The 18908-nt window shown below is 45.5% G+C and overlaps 2 protein-coding genes and 1 long non-coding RNA gene across 4 annotated transcripts in view; 2 read left to right on the top strand and 1 right to left on the bottom strand.

Annotated features, from left to right (window-relative positions):
- The window catches only part of COL4A2 (collagen type IV alpha 2 chain), a 139686-nt gene extending 132185 nt beyond the window's left edge, over window positions 1–7501 (bottom strand). Inside the window, exons 1-2 of the mRNA XM_048080798.2 lie at window positions 7361–7501; window positions 7152–7212 (exon numbers count right to left, since the gene is read on the bottom strand). Of these exons, the coding sequence (XP_047936755.1) occupies window positions 7152–7212; window positions 7361–7404 (105 nt within the window). The 5' untranslated portion in view covers window positions 7405–7501. The remainder of the gene's footprint in view (window positions 1–7151; window positions 7213–7360) is intronic.
- Window positions 7397–18908, top strand: part of COL4A1 (collagen type IV alpha 1 chain) — a 133422-nt gene continuing 121910 nt past the window's right edge. For both annotated transcript variants that reach the window (XM_066985497.1, XM_066985504.1), the window contains exon 1: window positions 7397–7987. In XM_066985497.1, the coding sequence (XP_066841598.1) occupies window positions 7397–7987 (591 nt within the window). The remainder of the gene's footprint in view (window positions 7988–18908) is intronic.
- Window positions 7998–18908, top strand: part of LOC136788014 (uncharacterized) — a 28434-nt gene continuing 17523 nt past the window's right edge. Inside the window, exon 1 of the long non-coding RNA XR_010827036.1 lies at window positions 7998–18856. This is a non-coding gene — a long non-coding RNA (uncharacterized lncRNA). The remainder of the gene's footprint in view (window positions 18857–18908) is intronic.

Here is an 18908-nt window from a genome sequence, read left to right as displayed (position 1 = left end):
AAGTGATTCTGCTCCCCACGGCTGCCAGGCTGCGGTTTTGCAAGCGCGGGCAGGACCTGAGCATGGTGTAGGCAGCAAATCACTGATTTGTACAAACTTTTTTTCTCACCCCCCAGTCTGGAGCTCTGCACGCCCGTGATGAAGAGCAGATGTTTTCTCAACCCCGCGTTTCCACAAGTCAGACATGCAGTGAGATGGCCAGTGTCCTGCTAAGCCAGGGGCTGCAGCCTCCCAAGGATGAGGATGGGCAGAAAGGCACCCACATGGCTCTCTGCCCGTTGCACCAGCACCGGTGGCTGATATGTGGGCTCCGCAAGCTTGGCACTGCATGTAGCACTCACGAGCTCAGAGCTGTGCTTTGGGACAGAGCTGCAATCTGAGACAGTGATAGTTACTTGTTTTCCAAAGACACAAACAGAAATAAAAAGATCAACAACAACAAAAAACTTTTGGCAAAGCATGACAAGTAGAAGGGTCTGTGTTGTATCTAAAATACTTCACTCTGCCTCGGATACTTCTTTTTACTCAGCCTGGTTACATTGTCAGAAGGTAATTTTGACCAGCAAAGAACTTTTAAGAGCCCTATGAAATAAAAAGGAAAACCATAGCTGGAATAAAAAATTTGTTACATGGCTTCATCAGTCAATGGTGAAGGGAGGTTTGGGCATGATCTGCAGCTAAGACCTGCCAAAAAACAAGCCAAGCCCTATTTATCTGAATGATCTTCACTTGCTGAGTTCAGAAAGCTACTTCAAAATAAAGGTTGGGATTACTTAGGAATAAATAGGACATCTGAAATATCCCAAGCAAGTGTACATCATTAGGAACAGATATGATCTAAAAATTCTTCTGAACTTGCACATATAAAATGATCTTAAAAAAAAAACACTTGCCAATAATAGAATGCACAACACATTGCAAAATGCAATGTATAGTTGGGAGGAAACAAACTTTGCTATACACAAAAGTGGGGGGAAAAAATATTCCAGAATATAAACTACCTGGAAGAATTTTAAAGACAGACTCTGTGATGGACATAGTAACAGCACACACTTCTCTTCCACCAGCAAAGTATTTGCAGTGCCTTTTGGGTTACAGAGCAAAGCCTATTTTATGGGATGGAGTGGCAGTTTGCAAGGAAAGAAAGCTGTTTGCAGAAATATATTTTTCCTGTGCTACAAGGACTATTCTCGGTGATCAGATGAAAGCTATATTTTTTACTTTTTTAATATTTACTTATGCATTAAAACAGATGTCTGACTGAAAACTTCAATGGAGATCCTTGCCTTGGACATAAAGAAATAGATTATAATGGTGAAAGGAAGACTTGGTGTCTGACCCCAGTGAGCATCCCCAGCCCTGCTGACTGCTGTGGGGATGTACCAGCCTGTGAGGCCTTGTCTGCCTCTCCGCCCTGGTTGACATTTCCCATCCCCAGCTCCCCTGCCCCAAGAAGCAGCACCCTGCACTGTCTCTGAGTACAGAAAGCCCCTACTACCCCTCCTTCTTGGGCTACACAACTGCAACACCCTAATGGTGGAACCCTAGAAACTGCACATTATTTGACTGTAAACTGAGTGAGTCAACTGCTGCTGTCCAACTGGTTGCTGCAATTTGTAAGAAAATAACTGTTGATAAATACCTGTAAATACTGCAAATCTTACTGAGCTTTTTGCTCCCTGGGAACAAACAAGGTATTCCAAATAGTGTAAAACATTAGTTTCCTAAGGGAAAACAGGGAAGACAAGCTGCAGCCTTTGGCAAGCAAAAGCGTCATAACAGTCAACTGCAAGATCACCTCTGAATCCTTCAAGATCTTGGATCAGTATAATGCAATATGAAGAACGTTCTACTCTTTGCCTTAGAAAAACAAAAGGAAAAAACTGATAAAAAATACTCTAGTTTCAGGCAAGAAATTCACTCATGCAAAAAGAAAGAGAGATCCACTCAAACAACCTGTGTTCTAAACTACTCAATCAAAACGTTTGTAACACGTGCCAGTTTATAGACATAGCTGAATAAGCCACAACACAGTTTTACATTTTGGTTAAGTCTACTCTGTTTAGGCTTAGAAAATATTTTTTTTTCCACAAAATTAAAAAAATATAGCTTTAGAGCCATAATGCATAAAGACTTCCTGTGGTGCAATTACTACACAACAAAAGCCAGACTTACTACTTTATAAGTTCATGGAAAAACAATGTTTAATTTTTGAAACCACTCAGCTGCTTTCAGATAAAGGTGACAAAATAAGTAGGTCCTTTTATTACATGATAATGTACCATGACAGGATTCTTGTCTCTCAGTGTCAACGTTTTAACCTCTGAGAAATACGGGAAGCTGCCAAAACTCTCTCTCTTCTACCAAATACAGCAAAACATGAGTATATCTTATGCCATTTAATAAATCTAAAAGACAGAATTACACTGAATATATTCTTGCAAACATCCCTTGAGCGTGCTCCTATCTGCTCACAAGAAAAAGTGAGTCAAGAGTCTACATATGGCTTTCCACTGAGAGATTACAGAACAAGGGCATGTACAAGAACCTCTTTCCATTGTTAGCACCAGGGAGACAAAGTATATTGCTTCTGGTGTATCGAGTTCTTGCATGAGTAACTTTAACCAGTGTTACAGGACACGCCTGTATACAAAGATTGGTCTGATTTAATACATATAGACACGGCAGAAATCTACCTAGGAAGAATGATTAATTCATAAGAAATTAGGCTGAGCATTGGTTTCATAGGCATGACAGCTAAAGAGAATTTCACTAAGTATTTGAGAATAATAAGGGAGTGTAACGAGAAACTCTCTTACTGATGAGTATATGAGAACAGAAGGACCAGAAGAAAGGAATTCATAGCTATAGAACAAGACTGTTTCCATATATGTAATACTCGCAGAGAGTGTGTTAGTCTGTCTGACATTGTAAAGATGCTGTCAGGTGAAATCCTGGCTCTGATAAATTAAAAAAAAAAATCCCATTTGGGTTTTTTCCTGCTGCCCATCCACAGCATGATGCACTTTAACACTCATCATGATGGGGACACCACTGTCAGATCAAGGCATGATGGTGCCAGTGGAAGTGAGGGGTTGTGCCTCCTGCAGCTGCCTGCAAACTACCTATTTCACTCAGGACTCCTCACAGTTCTTTGTGACTGAACACAGAAAGAGTCCTCTCCAAACTACCCAGTAATTCTTTCAGGGTTCAAAGAAATAGTGAATAAAGTGATCAGATATACTGGGAGGCTCCCCTAAATGATGTTTTTCTTTTTTTTTCCACATATCATTATTCTGTCCAATTTTTCTTATAAAACACCGTTATTGAACGGTGAACCAAATTGTACACTCAGCTAAACAGACGTGAAAAAGCCATGACCGCAAGCTACTGGAATTGTCCCAAATCACCCCATTGCAGTGGCGAAATGAAATTGTTCTAAAATAGGACTGCCACATTTCTCTTTGGGAGATTTACTAGACAGAGCTGTTTCTGTAGTAGTGCACTGGTAAGGAGTACGATATTTGCAGGAAGTGATGGACTCACTTTGCAAGCCCTAAGGAATGTAGCAGAAGAAGCTGATACATCAGATTGACTACTCATTCCTACGTCACCTGTGCAGTATGCATATTTTGCACACCGTGATCTTGGTGCATGCATTCACAGTGGACATGGCCAGCAGGGTGGGCTGAGTGATTGATCCACCCCTAGCCTCTTTTGGCCTGGAAATCCTGGGTCAACAAAATGAGTCCTCCTATTTCCACCAGATAAAAGTTTCCAGATGGAAAAAAAAAGGTACACATCTGGGAAAACTTGGATATATGACAGCTGCAGAGCACTGACACATAACTTAGAGTATCAACTTGTGTTAGCAACCTCATTTTACTACAAAGTCAGCAGAAAGAAGTACATAGCACTGTTGGCTTTATCCTCTCTTTGTAGGTCTTGTTGCCCTCCTTGATGCCGTCCCCCTGAATATATCCCTTTACAATATCACAGAAGTAAACAGAATCATATTCCGTACACTACTTTGACTCTGTATCCATAAATCTTTCTATACATCTATATATGTTGTTCTTTTTAAATACCTATCAGTTGTGATCGGTTATTCGTAGTTATTTTTGCAAATGTTATTCTAACTTACTCTCTCTTGACTTTCTTTTAGTCTGACATTCATTTCCTTCTTTTCTATGATTCCACTGCTCTCACCAGCATTTAGCTTTTTTAAAAAAGTGATTTTCATTAGGAGCAGTTAAAAAAAATATACTAAGAGGGCACCGATAAGGTCATCAAATGTTACAAAGCTATTTAGAAAGAAGTGTGCTTTGGGAAAGACAGGAAAAGCTCATCATCAGCAGAAGGTATATTCTCTCTGAAAAGGAAAAAAAAAATGTATTTTGGATGCAATACACTTGCAGTGAGAGAAACAGGGACAAATTTGTGAACTTGGCTAAACTTTGGGTAGTTAACACAACTTAATTTTATTTAAGCCAGATGAACATTTAAATCTAAAATTTAGAACAGTTCCAAATTTATTTGAGGCCTTTAACATCACCAGCCAGCATATGCCAAAGACTGCTAAAGATAACTGGGGCCTGATCCACTCCATTTGGCTGTCTCCCCTAGTATTTCCATCCAGGGACTTCTCTTCCCTAGCTCTCTTTGAGCCTAAAGCTGGAGTCCTCTCCTCTGGCCAAAGACACCATTACTTCTGCCCCGATACTCTGATATTCTAAACATCCTCTTTCTTTTTCTTCCTCTCATTTCTTTCTCTGCTCAGAAACATCCACTCCATAGCAGCTACAACAGTCTGCCAGACACGGTGTCCAGCCAAATGTCCTAGGTTCCCCTCTTTCTCCCTCCTTGCTGTCTTTCTCCTTCATCTCATTCCAGTGTCCTCCTATATATAACATCACTCATTCAGCAATGCTTACCTCGACCAACTGGAACCCATTCTCATATATGGCTGTTGAATTCAGCTGCTCTGCTTGTCTTATTACAGGCGGAAGAATGATTTTTAAGATCTGGTCTAACAGTCTTCAATAACTCATAACGATTTTTGATGATGACTGCCAGCTGCCCACCAGTAAGTACTCAGGTGCTGCTGCTTCCCACACGTCTACTTTATCACTTTGCAGACACATTCAGATGGGGGCTGTTGCTGCGAGGAGCGAGCTGCCCGCCTCTCACCCCCAGCTGTTGGCTCCCAGGGCTGTGACAGCCCAAGTTTCCATGAATGCACGTGGGGATCTGAGCAAAACTAAAGTTAGCTCTCCACACTCTTCTCTTTTTGGGGGCTGGTTAGTTTAAACCAATAATTTTCCAGTTCAGCTCGCCACGTGACTATAGAAAGATCTGTGCTGGCTGAGGGAAGGGAGGGGCACTTGGGTGGAAAATGGGATAAATACTTTGGTAGCAATGCAGCTCTAATTCTTCATGGAAAGATGATCATACTTCTCACTCACATGCACAGGAGTGTTTCATCTCCTAAGCAGCTGCGACTATAGAACTGCTCATCAGGGAAACCTGACCTCCACAGGGGCCAACTTAATCTTCCATGAAATTCTGGGGAAAACATCACTTTCAAGGAGATTCAAGGAGCCATGACCAGACTGCATGCACTAACTTGAGGAGGTACCTCAGATACCTCCTTGGTATCCCTCTGCATTAACTCTGCAGCCTGCGGTCTACAAGCAAGAACATGAAGGAGAATAAATCATCCCACGCTATGGCTAAAGCTCAGGTATCACGCTACGCGCTCTGCAGCACACCTTCAGAAAAAGAAGAGGCAAACCACAAATGACACGGTTTTAAGTCAACCGATCCCAGTGATTTCATTACTGGACCCAAAATGCTTGCATTGTTATCAGCCTGTTCTGGTTTCAATAGCACATGGTAGCATCATTCCTTTTGTGCAACTCAGCAGAAGGATGACGCCACCAAAAGATCGTGGCAAAGAAAAATAGCACATGACACTCGAGGGCCTCACTTGCTGCCCTTCCTGCGGGGCTATGGGTCTTGTCTGCCAGCTTTTGCTTGGCCACGATGGGAAGAACCTCCCCCAACACCCCACCAGGCACAACCAGCCATGCAGACCGAAGGGCAAACCGCAGCGACAATCGTGTGCCACAACACCTGCTGCAAAAGCCCTGATATTTCCTGCTTCTTAAGACATTATGCCATCTCCCTGCAAAGACTTAACTACACTAGGTATTCATGAGGAGTGTAAAGTAATAAAAAAGGGGTAAAAGCTGCAGCTGCAGAGAGTGGGATTAAAATGTAAGTAGGATAGCTCTTAAAAAAGGTAATTGAGGTGCAACTTGCCCTCGCGCATGACCACAGATCCTCACCCCCACTTGGTGGCTGACAGATGTGGCCACAAGCCAAGTCTCAGCAGCCTTCCAGTCTGCAGCATTCAGGCCTGATCCAAAGCCTACTCTCAATAAAGAAAATCTTCCCAGTAAATTCACCAAACTTTGGGACAGGCACATTCAAACTCTTCCAGTTCTTTCACAGCCTCGTGACAGTGACCAGAGAGTTAAAATAACTTCTGTTTACATCAACACCTCGAGCTGATAGTCACAATCACCTATTACAACATTTAACTTACTGATTTTGATTTTTTGGGGGGTTTAATGATTTAAACAGCAATGTATTTATTAGCATGCCTGTGACTTGTAAAATGAAGCCATAGGTTCAGATTCTCAGTGCTCAGATGAGGTCTGTACTTAACCGAAGGCATTTCACCTGTAGGTTACCTTCCCCCAGGTACCCCCTGGTATCTACAGCACCGCATTTTTGTCCCACCCATCTGCCCCGGTGCTTTTCATATGAAAATGAAGATGTCTTGGGGCTTGCTTCTAATCACTCGCTGTTACTTTAGCGGCTTACCCAGCCTGAGCAAAAGTAACCGTGGCATACTTCAGAGCACCTGACAGCAACGTCTCAGGCTTCTCTGCTAGACATCGTGCTGTCGAAGGCAGCAATCTGCCAGGCTTGCGGGGCCGATTTGTCGGTTGTTTCTTTTAACGGCACGATAGATAAAGCCATCTGGCAAAGGAAAGCGCAGTTCCTCACTCGCCGGTGCCAAGGGAACTGCTTCTGCCTTCCCCCTCCTCGGTAAGAGTCGCACGGCGTTTGGTTTTACTTACAGCATCTACTCTGACGGCTGACAGCACCACCTCCAGCAGGACCAGCACGACCCCCAGATCCCTGCACGGAGAGGGGAACAAGCTCAGTGTTGTTGCAAGCGAGCACAAACACAAGCACGTGATGGACCTCCGCGGCCCAAGGTGACAAGGCGACTTCGGAAAAGTTGTTCCCCGCAGCACCCCCCCCCCCCCCGGGCGGATTTACTTACTGACAAACCAAACCACGCGCGCTGGGAAGCTGCGAGATGTCCATCTTCGCTCCTTCCCAGCCCGGGGGCTCCGCTCACGGCTTCCTCCCGCCGCCGGGCCGTCCCCTGCGAGCCGAGCCGAGCCCGCTCCCGACGCCGGGCACCCTCCGGAGCTCGGCGAGGCGCTGCCGGGGGGGGGGGGTGGCTCGCAGCCGCCCTGCCCGGGACGCCCCCGGCCCCTGCCCCGCTCCGCGCCCGCTCCGCTCCTCTCCGCGCCCTCCCGGGCGGTGTGGGGCGAGGAAGCGGCGCCTCTCCCCCCGCCGCCCGCCCGCACCCACCCGTGGCGGGCGGAGGAGGAGGAGGAGGAGGAGGAGGAGGAGGAGGAACCGCGGGGAGCGGGCGAGGTTGCGCGCTCCCAGGGTCTCCGCCCGGGGGGAGGAGAGGGGGCTGCCGCCGCCCATCGGTTACGGCGAGGCGAGTCCCTCGCATTGCAGGCGCCGCGGCCGCCACGGAGGGGAGAGGCACGGCTTTGGGGCCGGCCCCGCGGAGCCCCCACGCCGAGCCGCCGGCACGGTGCGCGGCAGCATGCGGCTCTGGCTGGGCTTCGGGCTGCTGCTCAGCGCCGAGCTCGGCGCCGTGGCCGCCGCGGTGAGTACGAGGGGGCTGCCCCCGCGCCCCCCTCGGACCCCCTCCTCCGGGGACGGGACCCGAGGGACCGGGGATCCCCCGGAATCGCGCGGGGGGGTCTCCGCGGGTGGGGAGGCGCGGCGGCCAGGTGGGGGACCGGAGGGGATGCCCGGCTGCCCCGCCGCCTCCCTGCGCGGGTGCGGAGCGGGACCGGGCGCGGGGCGCCGCGGGATGGCCGCGGGGTCCGGGTCCGGCTCTGGGTTTGGGTCCGGGTCTGGGTTTGGGTTTGGGTCCGAGCTCCGGGCACGGCCCCGCCGTGGTCTCGCTGCTCGCCCCCGGCTCCTCGGGGAACACCTCGGGGTTGGGAGGGAGGATGGAGAGCGCAGCCGGGACCTAAAGCAGCGAGGGCGCCCGGAGAGCGATAAACAAAACAAAACAAAACGGAAAGGTGAGCTTTTGAAGGGAAAAACAGCGACGAAAAAATCGGTTGGCTGCTTGGATTCAAAGCGTCGTGCTCGCTGCCTTTGACCCCCGCGATGGGCAGTCGGCCGGAGACCAGGAAGGATTCTGATGTTAATGATTAAAGTTCAGTTCTGGCACCTTTCCCGACAGAGCGAGATTCAGCTGCAGGCATGTAAAATCGAAAGTATGCAAGTAGTCTGAAAGTTTTGCTAAGGGAGCTAATTTTATCCCTGAGATATTAGCTACCCGCTGTCCTTAAGTTAAAGGACTCCGTTTCCTGGTGCTCCTGAAGTATTTTGCAGTCCCTCGGACCTTCTCTCCCCTAAGCAAAGGCAGTTGACATGATAATGCGAACTGGGTCGTCTTCTCATGGTCTCTGGTTTCTTGCTTTTGGGGAGTTCGACCCCGTAGTAGTGAAATCCAGGGGTGCAGAAAACTTCAGTAGGCACGGGCAGATGGGTTGTTTGCCACATTCCCTGCCATAAATGTAAGACCTGGCATTTTAAGCAGTGAAGGAAGAAGCAGAGAGGGTCATTGTAAACTTGTTTTCTGCAGAAAGCAAGTTCTATATTGAACTGCATTTTCTGTGTGACCATGGGGATGGTATCTATGCCTTGGATCAGCTGAAGTCAGAAATGCACTGAACTTCTGACGTCTGATCTGTTGCTCCTAGGCTGATAGTATCAGGCTCGCAGTGATGGCAGTAAATCACTTGGTGATGCACCTTTGGGATGATTCACCCATCATTTGGCATTAAACTGTCTTCCTTTCAGGATATAATTAAATGTAATTAATTAAAATCTTTTGAGGTAAATCATTCATGTTTGAGTTCTGCATTTGGTGTTCCTAGAGGTATAAATGTCTCTCTGTGAAATACGTTCCCACCTTGCGCAGTTTAAGTGAAGTCACTGGGTAAACCAAGGCTGTCAGTCACAGACAGACAGCTACGTGAGGAAGACGTGCACATTAAAAGAAAATTCGAGCTTTAATATCAGTTATACAATTTCAAGCCTTCCATAGCAACCCTGAATTGTTCTAAAGTTGTCCTGTGTGTGCAGGATAAGTTGCTGTATCCAGATCAAGGCTCCTAAATGCGATCTGGAGCTGTTAATTATGTTACGGAGCTGTCACACTATTAACCACTCTTTCTGTGCTGTGCTGGCTGCAGATTGCTCCCGATCGGTGCCACCAGGAAACACAAGCATGCCACGGAAGCCGAGCTCCTTGTGGCTTTATTGCCGTGGATGAACTTTCAGCCATGCAGGGGTGGCCTTTCGCTGAGTGCCGTTCTGCCAGCACCGTCCCCAGCAGCTCCCCAGAGGCGCTGGGGCCTGCTTCTCTCTGGAGAGCCTAGAGCCGGCTCGGTGCGCCCGGGTGATGGCGGCTGAGTGGGGCTGTCACATGGGCCTCGTTCTCCTGCTTTCTGAGGGCTGGCGGGGCTGGTCCCATGCTCACGTTGTCCTCGTCCAAACGTGTCCCTGCTGCTTGGTTGCTCTGTTTATGTTTGAGCAACGGTCGTGTTAAAAGAGGCCGTGCAGTAGGAGAGGTTGGATGCAGCACTGGGGGCGACAGGCTGAAGGAAGCAGCTGGTTCTTTCCTGCCCTGAAATAGCTTGCATCAGCTAGATGAAAAAATCATTATACTTGTGCAGCCACTGTCTTGTCATGCTCTTAGTCGTCCTATGGCCTTCATCACAGAATCACTGAGGCTGGGGGCACTTTGCAGAACGACTCATCCAAACCCTGCCCAGAGTGGGCTGCTCAGGGCCATGTCCTGTGGGGTTCTGAGCACCTCCAAGTATGGAGGCTCTACAGCCCCTCTGTGCAACCCGTCCCAGTGCTCAGTAGACATGTTTCTTCATAGTTCTCCTTGTGGTTGTGCAGGAGTGACTAGCTGAAACTCGAAGTCATGTCAGTGAGGGCAAATGTAGCAGAAGCAGCTTTTGCTATTTTGCTCGCAGGGATTCTGCGGAGTAACAGGGCTGACAGTAAAAAACTCTTTTTATCACTGACTTACTCATGATTAAATACATACAAGGAGATTGGGAAGGACTGCTCTCACGTCAGCATTTGATGCAGCAAAGCCAGCCTTGAGCCAGTTGCTGTCAGGATCCCGTGCCCTAGTGCACAACAGGGGACCACTCCTTTGCAGCTCCCATGGGGACCATGCCAGGGTGTGAAATGGCACTATGAAGTGCACCCACATGTGGCACTGGAAGCTCAAAGCATTTTATGTTCACCCATTATCATGGAAATATTAATTATAGCTGATTTGGGCTTTTATACAGTTCCATGTTTTTCTCAGGAGATTCATTTTCAAATTGTAAGGGGAGCAGAGCAGAAGACAGGGCAGCAGTTTACGGTGTTTTCAGGTCAGACTGAGAGAGAGCTCCCGTGAGGCGGTTACAGGAGAAACTTGTTTTGATGGATCTCTGCAGGGGCTCTCATTTCTGACACTCTTCAAGCTGCCGCTTCCTTTGGAGAAAGTCTGCTTCCTAGCATTAGTACTGCTTGGTTGAGAGATGACAATGCCATGGAAATCCTGGTTTCGTGTTTTGATACCCTCTCCACACCACTGCAGATGCCTTCTGTGTGTTTTCTGAAACGGAGCAAGATCTCCTGGCTGCATTTAAGTAACGGGGCAGATCGTTCTTGACACGAGCAGGCTGGGTGCTGGTGGGAGGCCAGGAGATCCCTGTCCCCAGGTGAGCCCTGCCTGGGGCACGTGCCCCAGCAGAGGCTAGGATGAGGCTGCTCTGCCCTTTTCCCCCTCACGCCTTCCTCTCGTCACCCTCCTGTTTTGAAATCATAAAACCACCACCAACCAACCAAACAAAAAAACCATGCTCCCAACTAGTCTGAATGATTTTTCTGTTCTGATTATGTTAAAAGCAGTTTATTGAGATAAAGGCAGGTAAACCAAGGGCAGATAAAAGAAATGACTAAAGAGGCCTGGATGACTGACAGCAGTTCACTTGGGTGTGCTTTTACTAGTGAAATCAGGCTATGTTGGGCATCTGCCTTCTGCAGCCTTGCATGCCTAGCACTGTGACTGTCTGGTGTTGAGAGACTCAGCTCACCTCTCTCTCAAGGCCATTTGAGATCCTTGTCCCTAAATGACCTCAAGGACTTGTCTTGTTGACGCTAGGAGCATGTCTAACAAACCCTGGCAAGTTTTAGTTCAGGATGGAGATAAGGTTATTGTAATTCAGCAGATGTGGCCAGAAGGAGAGACCCAAATGACTTCCACAGAGTTAAGCACCTCCCAGGCTAGAAGGCATCCCTGAGAAATGGGAAATGAGGGTTGGTTCCCCCTGCCAGGCTGTGGTGGGACGCAAGAAGGTGTGAAGAAGGACAGCACTCTCCCTTGCTCCTGTAGGAGCTGGGTGGCCTGATAGGAAGGGGTGTGGGACCGGGGGTGGTAGATGGTGCACTGCAGAGAAAGATGAGAGCATGGACAGGAATGTGGCCTTCCAGCTGGGAGATTCACATGTCTTCTCCTCCCATGTGATTCCTAGTGTTGTCTGTAGCCTTGTTGTTACAGGAACTGCACTTGCTCAGGAGGTGGGAGAGGTGGATGAATCCCTCTGGGCAGAAGGGGAATTAAGATGAGTTGCCCAGCTCCCCCAGGGACACCACTGTTGCATGAGAAGGGCATAGTGGTGGCTGCTCCTCCAACCCTATATCAGAGCAAGAGTAACCCAGTTGTGCATCCCTCAGGTATTTGAGGTTGGCTACTTGCATATAGGAGAGGGACTGTGGCCTCAGAGCTGAGCAAGCACCTGCTTGTGAGCAGTGGTTTTGGGAGGGGAGAGTGTGGCAGGGGGTCTAGAGAAGCGGGTTGCTTCAGGAGCACGTACGGGGTTGCTGCCGGCTGTGTTTGAGCACCACCAACTGAGCACGCCGGTGATGGAGATCTCAGCCAGCCTCCTTTCCCGAGCAATACTGACTCATCTTCGTCAGCCCCTTCCCGCAGCCAGCTGTACAGCGTCAGCAGGCGCAAGTGCATTTCTGAACCGTCATCCCAAGTAGCACAGTTCTCACTTCTGGGCGCTCGTGTGTGTTCAGTGTCTTCAGAACTACTGCAGTATTTCATCGCAGCTCATCTGCTTAGCGTTTGTAGTCCTGGGATATATAGTTAGGTTGTACGGGGTCTGAGGTTATGCTGGTTGTATATGCTGTCAGTTGCCATGATCACGTAAAGAAATGTAGGATAGCTGCTTTAGGCAGCTAAGACAATTGTTTAAAAATGTCAGAAACCATCTCTAGGGCTAGGCTTGTGAATATTGTTCTTTTTATAGAACTAGACTAAACAAGATTCAACAACCTCAACATGAGAATAAATTGACTTACTTCATCAGTGTTTAAAAGTTACGTAGTGCTCCCTTCCCAGAATTTCCGCTGATATTACAAAGGCTTTTGACACCTTGCAAAATATGGCCAAAGGGAGAAATTTGGGCATGGGCTATAACCTGACTGAAATAGCAACCAGTGTAGATAGGGAGCATTTGAATATATGAAGCACTGCTACAATTTAACGATGTTTGTGGGAAGATAAATTTTGACTTCTCTGGGTTGTGGCTGGCTGGGATTATTCTTGGTAATTTAATACATCAGAAAAGTATGTGGCATTAGCCCTCCAAGAGTCTTTATATAGCAGTATCTTGGACAATGTGGACATAAAATGCAGAACAAATTAAAACATTGTTGACATATATCAGTTACTGTCATTGTGCCATTCTAATCTGCAGTGACTTTCAGTAAAGAGAAAGGCAAATGTGTACTTTATAAATAATATAAGTAGAAAATACAAAAAAACATGGTCTGCCATTACTCTCTGACATGTATAAACAGATAAAGAATGATCAAAAGATTTAATCAGAAAAAATGTGTCTATTTCAGTTTTATGTTTCTACTTAGTATTGAGAAAAATACATGTATACAACTAATCAGGATTGAGTAAGTATTTCTGAACTGAAAAGATGACTGTTTAACCTCCGTTTATCTTTGAGATACTCTCTTAGAGGAAGGCAGAGCCTGGATAAATGTTCTAAAGAAAAAAAAAAAAGTGTGTACTTAAAAGCACCTTTGCTTCCAGTTCCTTGTACTTCTGGATACTCTATTCTGCTCTAGATTTGGTTCTTATTGCTTTAATTGATCAAGTGTCTCAACTGGGTGTTTCTTTGGAAATCTCTTACAGCCTGCATCCCATTGTGCCTACCTCCATCATATTTTCAACCCAGGCAAAAACCACAGGAAGCCTTAAGGTTGTATTAACTCTTCATAGCTTAGGTGAATATGTGGTGATGGTAGGAAATACTCCTCCTCACCTCGGATTTGCCAAGTTGTAAGGATATGAAACTTTGTACTGACAGAGTCTGGGTTCAGACAATAATTGTGGTGCTACTTGTATACCTGTGCTGCAGAGTCTCAGTAGCATTGGTACATCACTGGTCCAAGGTGTTGCTGTGTTGCAGCAGGCAACAGGTGTCGTGGGAGCCTGGGAATCCTCTTGGGTGGAGATGAGTCAGCCTGGCCTCACAACCCACAAAAAAAGCTCTTTTTTTTTTTTTTTTTTTTCCCCTGGAGAGTGTAATATGACAGAAAAGGCATGGCCAAAGATGAAGAGAGAAAAGCCAGAGGAAAATGTGAAGACGGTGGATTTTCTTCTTTTTAAATCACCTTCTTGTAGCCACACACATTTTCTGAAATAAATGGCATAAAATTTTCTGACGTTGTGCCAATCTAATTCATAGAAAGTGTAGCTGTGTTTTTAACACAGTTATTCCATTTGTTTTATGGAATATTATGTAGGTTGGAGTTTTTGGGTGGATCCAAGAGATCTACTAAACATCCTCTGTTCCCCTCCTTTCCTCTGCCTTTTCTGTCTGTGCACACTCCTGCTGCCTTTACCTTCACTGCTCCTGTTGCTGGCAAACAGCCCCTTGCAGGGTCTGAGGAAGGGTGTGCATCACCAGCAGAACAATGCAGTGCACAAAACACAAAGTGCTGTCAAGTGTGTGGGGTAAACAAATTGCAAAGTAATCATTCATTTTCTTTCATCTTTTTGTGGCTTTCATCCGCTAGTAACCGTGACAGATACAACATTTTGAGATGAAGGTTTTCAAGATGGCTAAGAAGGAGCTGGTGGAATAAATGATCAAAGTTATAAAAATACCAAAATTAATTTCAATCTCTAAAACTGGGAAGCAAAAATAGTTTTTTAGGTAAGATTTTGTCACCCCAGTGGAGGACTTTGTGTAGCTGTTAAAGTAGTAACAGAAGCGATGTGCTAAAAAGCCTGGATTTATAGACTCTGTACTTCATCTCTGAACTGAAATATGATGAAAACCACAAATTAGTTCTGGATGTTGAACTTCTTTCAAAGCTGCCAGAAGTCTATGGTGTTCCCCTGCACATGCTAGAAGAAAATGACCTGAGGTAGCTAACATTGCATCTCCTCTACTACATGTAAAAAAACAAGTCTTTTCTCTGCCCCTGTTCTTCTCAGCTGCTGTGGAGTTTATGATCTCTCTGGCCACACGAAAGGTGGTTTCAATATCAGGGTCACCCGTCCTTCTAGCCAATGTGCCCTTGTGTATGTCTTCTTGTATTTGATGATGTTGCCTTTGCATCCTAGTTTAGTGGATGGATGATGGATGTGTTCTAATTCATCAGTGTAGTTGATGTGGTTCTTTTGTGAAGATTATTTCTACAAATATTCACATGGAAATTCACAGAGAAGTATGTAATCTTTCATTCAAATAATCACTAACTTAGAGGAAAATTGTGTGTGTTGTTTTATTAGCAGTAGTATTTTGATAGATAATCTATGGGGTCCCTAATTTAGAAAACAGATGCCAGGATAAGAATGGCTTTTTTTTTTTTTTTTTGGTGTCACGTATCTCTTCAGACAATGTTTCACTTGTAACTAAGGGATAAAACAAATTAGCCCATTTTCACTGGATAGCTATGTGCTGACTGGATATTCTAAGCCTTTTGGTCTTACTAGGCTTGTTTATCTAGTGAAGAAAACTTCTAGTCTACTGAAGACTTCTGTTGAAATATTTGATAGCCTAAAAGCATTGAAACAAATTCTAAGATTGTAACGAAACCCAAATAAGGCTGAAAAAATACTCTGGTATGGACTTTTGGGGCCCTAAAGAATTAGAACAAAAGTATGAAGAAAAATTAGTACATTAATGGTTTGTATTCATAGCGCACATATTAAGGGAAAAATCAGCTAAGTGAGGTTGACTCAAACATTCCAGGAATTTTCATATTGTGCTTGAAGCTCTGTCCCTTTTATGGCAATGGCAAGTCAGTTATCTGCTAGTAGAATAAAAAAGGATAAATTCTGGCTGCCATAAAGTCAGGATGCATGTGCAAGCTGCATTCAAGGCCCAAAATCAGAAATTGGTTTAGCTGTAAATATTCAAACGTGTTCTTAACAGTTTTCAAGAACAGGCAATGAAGACTAAAACTATGTAAATGCTCGTAATATTGCTTGAGTAAATTTTTTTTTTTTTTTTTTACGGAAACTACCATCTTTTTTAGCACAAGTCTACTAACTGTCTACTTGTTATTAGCTGTATTTTTGGAATCGACATGGAAATATTTAGAGAAAACCTGGGAATAGCAAGAGGTGTAAATGAAAGTATGAAGCAAATAAAAGGCTTAACATTATCCTAGGAAGTTTATGTTCTTATCCTGTGTTAAAATGATGCAGTGATTGTAAGGAGTCAAGGCTCCATGATTGATCCCAAGGGGCCAGAGTAGAAACCAGGGCAAGAAACATCCCAGAAGGCAGGGATTAGAAGAGATTGTCAAAAACTGGAATAAAAAAATCAGGAAGAGGGAAAGGACTAAGTGCTGGAGCCATGGACTTGATGTTTTGATCAGCTGGAGATCAACTGTGGGAGCAGACTCCTGCCCCTGCCACCAGTTGCAGAGCCCCCACAGCTGGCTGTCCCAGGTTGGACAAGGTTGGACAAGGTTTTTCTTACGGCCATTCCTGGCAAGTCCCAGTGGGGGAAGACTCAGACATGGATTCTGATGACGTTAATTCCTATGTGACATAATTTTACTGACTTTCTATTGCTATTTTAAAACTTACTTCCCATTATGGACCTTGGTGATATAGCAAATGTTGTACCGATGCCTAACGTCTTTGGGTTAAAAAATGTCTCAGCTCATGCCCTTGGGAATGCCAAAATAATAGTTCAAATCTTGCAGAAAAACACATCCATCTTGCTGGGGACATGCCTTTGAAAATGTTCTCTGATTCACACTGGTCAGACAAACAGTGGATGCTGACTTTGATGCATTTTCCAGGAATGGTGTCTGGTTGGGAAAGAGCTCATGATCTGGAATAAACTGGAAGTGTCATAAGCATAGAAGAGCTCAGGGTGGCAGCCCATGAGACATGCCCCAGACAGTTGCTGACCTGGCAGTGATGCTAGCTCAGTGGCCTTAGTCCTGTCAGGTGCAGAGTAATCTTCTGCAGATTGACAATGATTTCAGCTTCCATTGAATTCATTTTTAGAGTAGCTGAAGTTGCTAAGGACATGGAAAAAAATCTCGTAGATCATAAAGGAGGCCAGAGAAGACGATGCTGGCAGGGTAAAGCTAGAAAACTGCGTATGTCAAAAATGAGGAAGAGTTTAGCTAGGCTGTCACCCTGTACCATCAGGCCCACAAACAATTGTTTGTCTTTCTAATCTGCATACATTACAGTAGATTAAAGTCTGAACATTTCATGAGGAAAACGTGAAAAGTTCTGGAATTCCCTCTCTGCTTGCTCAGATGCTTTCTGTCATGGTAATGCTAATGTGTAATTATATGGAACGGGCTTGCACATGGTACAGTGTGTATGTATATTGTCCAAATGAGATGTAGGAAATTGATTGATGTGGGAATGTGCATATGTGGTTATGTCATGTCTTATATTGTTTCTGATAATGCCTTTCAATTTCTTATAAATGTGGTTCAGCTGCCTAGAAAATTATTTCACAGTTCTAAATCTGAAGATACATAGTCATATTAAATCAGTCATAAAAACAGAGGATGAGTTCTCAGTGAAATTTCATATGCTATTGGATGAAACATTGCTGAAAAGAAGTGTATGTTGTGATGTACTTAAAACATGAGCATCTTATGTGAGTTTTTCTGCATCTGAAAACAACTAATGAAGTTCTGGAATTTTACTTCAAATGTAAAGCTTGGGTACAACAACACTAGTTAAAAATGAATTTATAATATTGGGTATAAAGTCATCTGTTTCTCGTCATTCTTATTTACTGTGTTAGAAAGTGTCAAGTGCAGAATTCCTGTTCTTAGATTTATCGTATTACATGGAAACTGCCAAGAAAGCATTTTTAAAATCTGAATCACTCAGTGCTACAGGCAGATTTATGATATATCTTCATAATTAACCAATCTCATAGTTGTCACTGGTGGTGGCCAGCTCTGTGTGCTTCTTTCTGATAACCCAATGTCAAGTGAGATAATTGGTGGAACAGTTGTCTACGCAGTAATTTGACTGGATTTGGTACTTCAAAATAGCACTTTTGATACTTCAAAATTTGTCTGGGTGATGGAATTACCTCGTGACCCTCTTCTTAAGTGTAGAGCTGGGTCTGTCATGGAAAAGCCTGATCTTACAAAGGTCTCCGTAAGTTTATTTAGACTGGATTTTGTTGTGTGTGCATCTGGGGAGGCGGAGAAGGGAAGGGGTCATAAAACAGTCAAGGCACTTTGCCCATTGTGGCGAAATGCTGCAATACCAGCTAGGCAAAGGAATATTTCTCAAAGTATTGGCTGGGTAAGACCAACCTCCATGGTGAGATGTCCCCCAATGCATGCTGTGCTCCCAGTGGGATGGCTGGCATTTCGGTCCTCTCCTTACACCTGCTTTCCCATGGTGTGTTGTGGACCAGGCTGGAAGCATCACCAGCTTTTTCTTCCCCAGCTCTTTCCTCCTTCCTGTAAAGCCTTGGAGATGAACCAGCACTGTTTCCCTTGAGCTGGCTGCTGGCACCTGTGTGTTGAAGCAGGAACACAGCTGGGCTTGAGCTGGCCAGCAGAGATGTGCTCCTGCCTCAGCGGCAACAGCTGCTGCCCTTCATCCCGTGGGAGAGACAGAGGAGCATAGATATGCCAGTGGGCTGTTGCCAGTCCGAAGCTGGGAACTTCATGGCCACATCTGCTTCCCATGAGCGAGAGGACGAGTAGAAGCAATCGCACACTATCCTGCCAGGGCTGCAAATGTTTGGTCTGCAGGAGCACCTGCACTGGTCCCATTGCACTAGGGATCAAGGTCTCCTGCTGATGGCTGTAGGTGATGAGAAAAATATCCTTGCTCTCATTGCTTGGCATCTGCTTCCAAGTCTACAAGCGATGAGAAAGTGGAGAGAGCACGCTGCAAAAAGTCAGTATGATCTGTGTGTCTTTTCTTGCTCATGGGGTGTTCTAGCAATTTG

This window comes from Anser cygnoides, chromosome 1 (genome assembly GCF_040182565.1).
Source record: "Anser cygnoides isolate HZ-2024a breed goose chromosome 1, Taihu_goose_T2T_genome, whole genome shotgun sequence".
NCBI classification, from domain to species: Eukaryota; Metazoa; Chordata; class Aves; order Anseriformes; family Anatidae; genus Anser; species Anser cygnoides.
The sequence above is the reverse complement of the archived record's forward strand: the minus strand, read 5'-3'. Positions and strand labels throughout refer to the sequence as shown.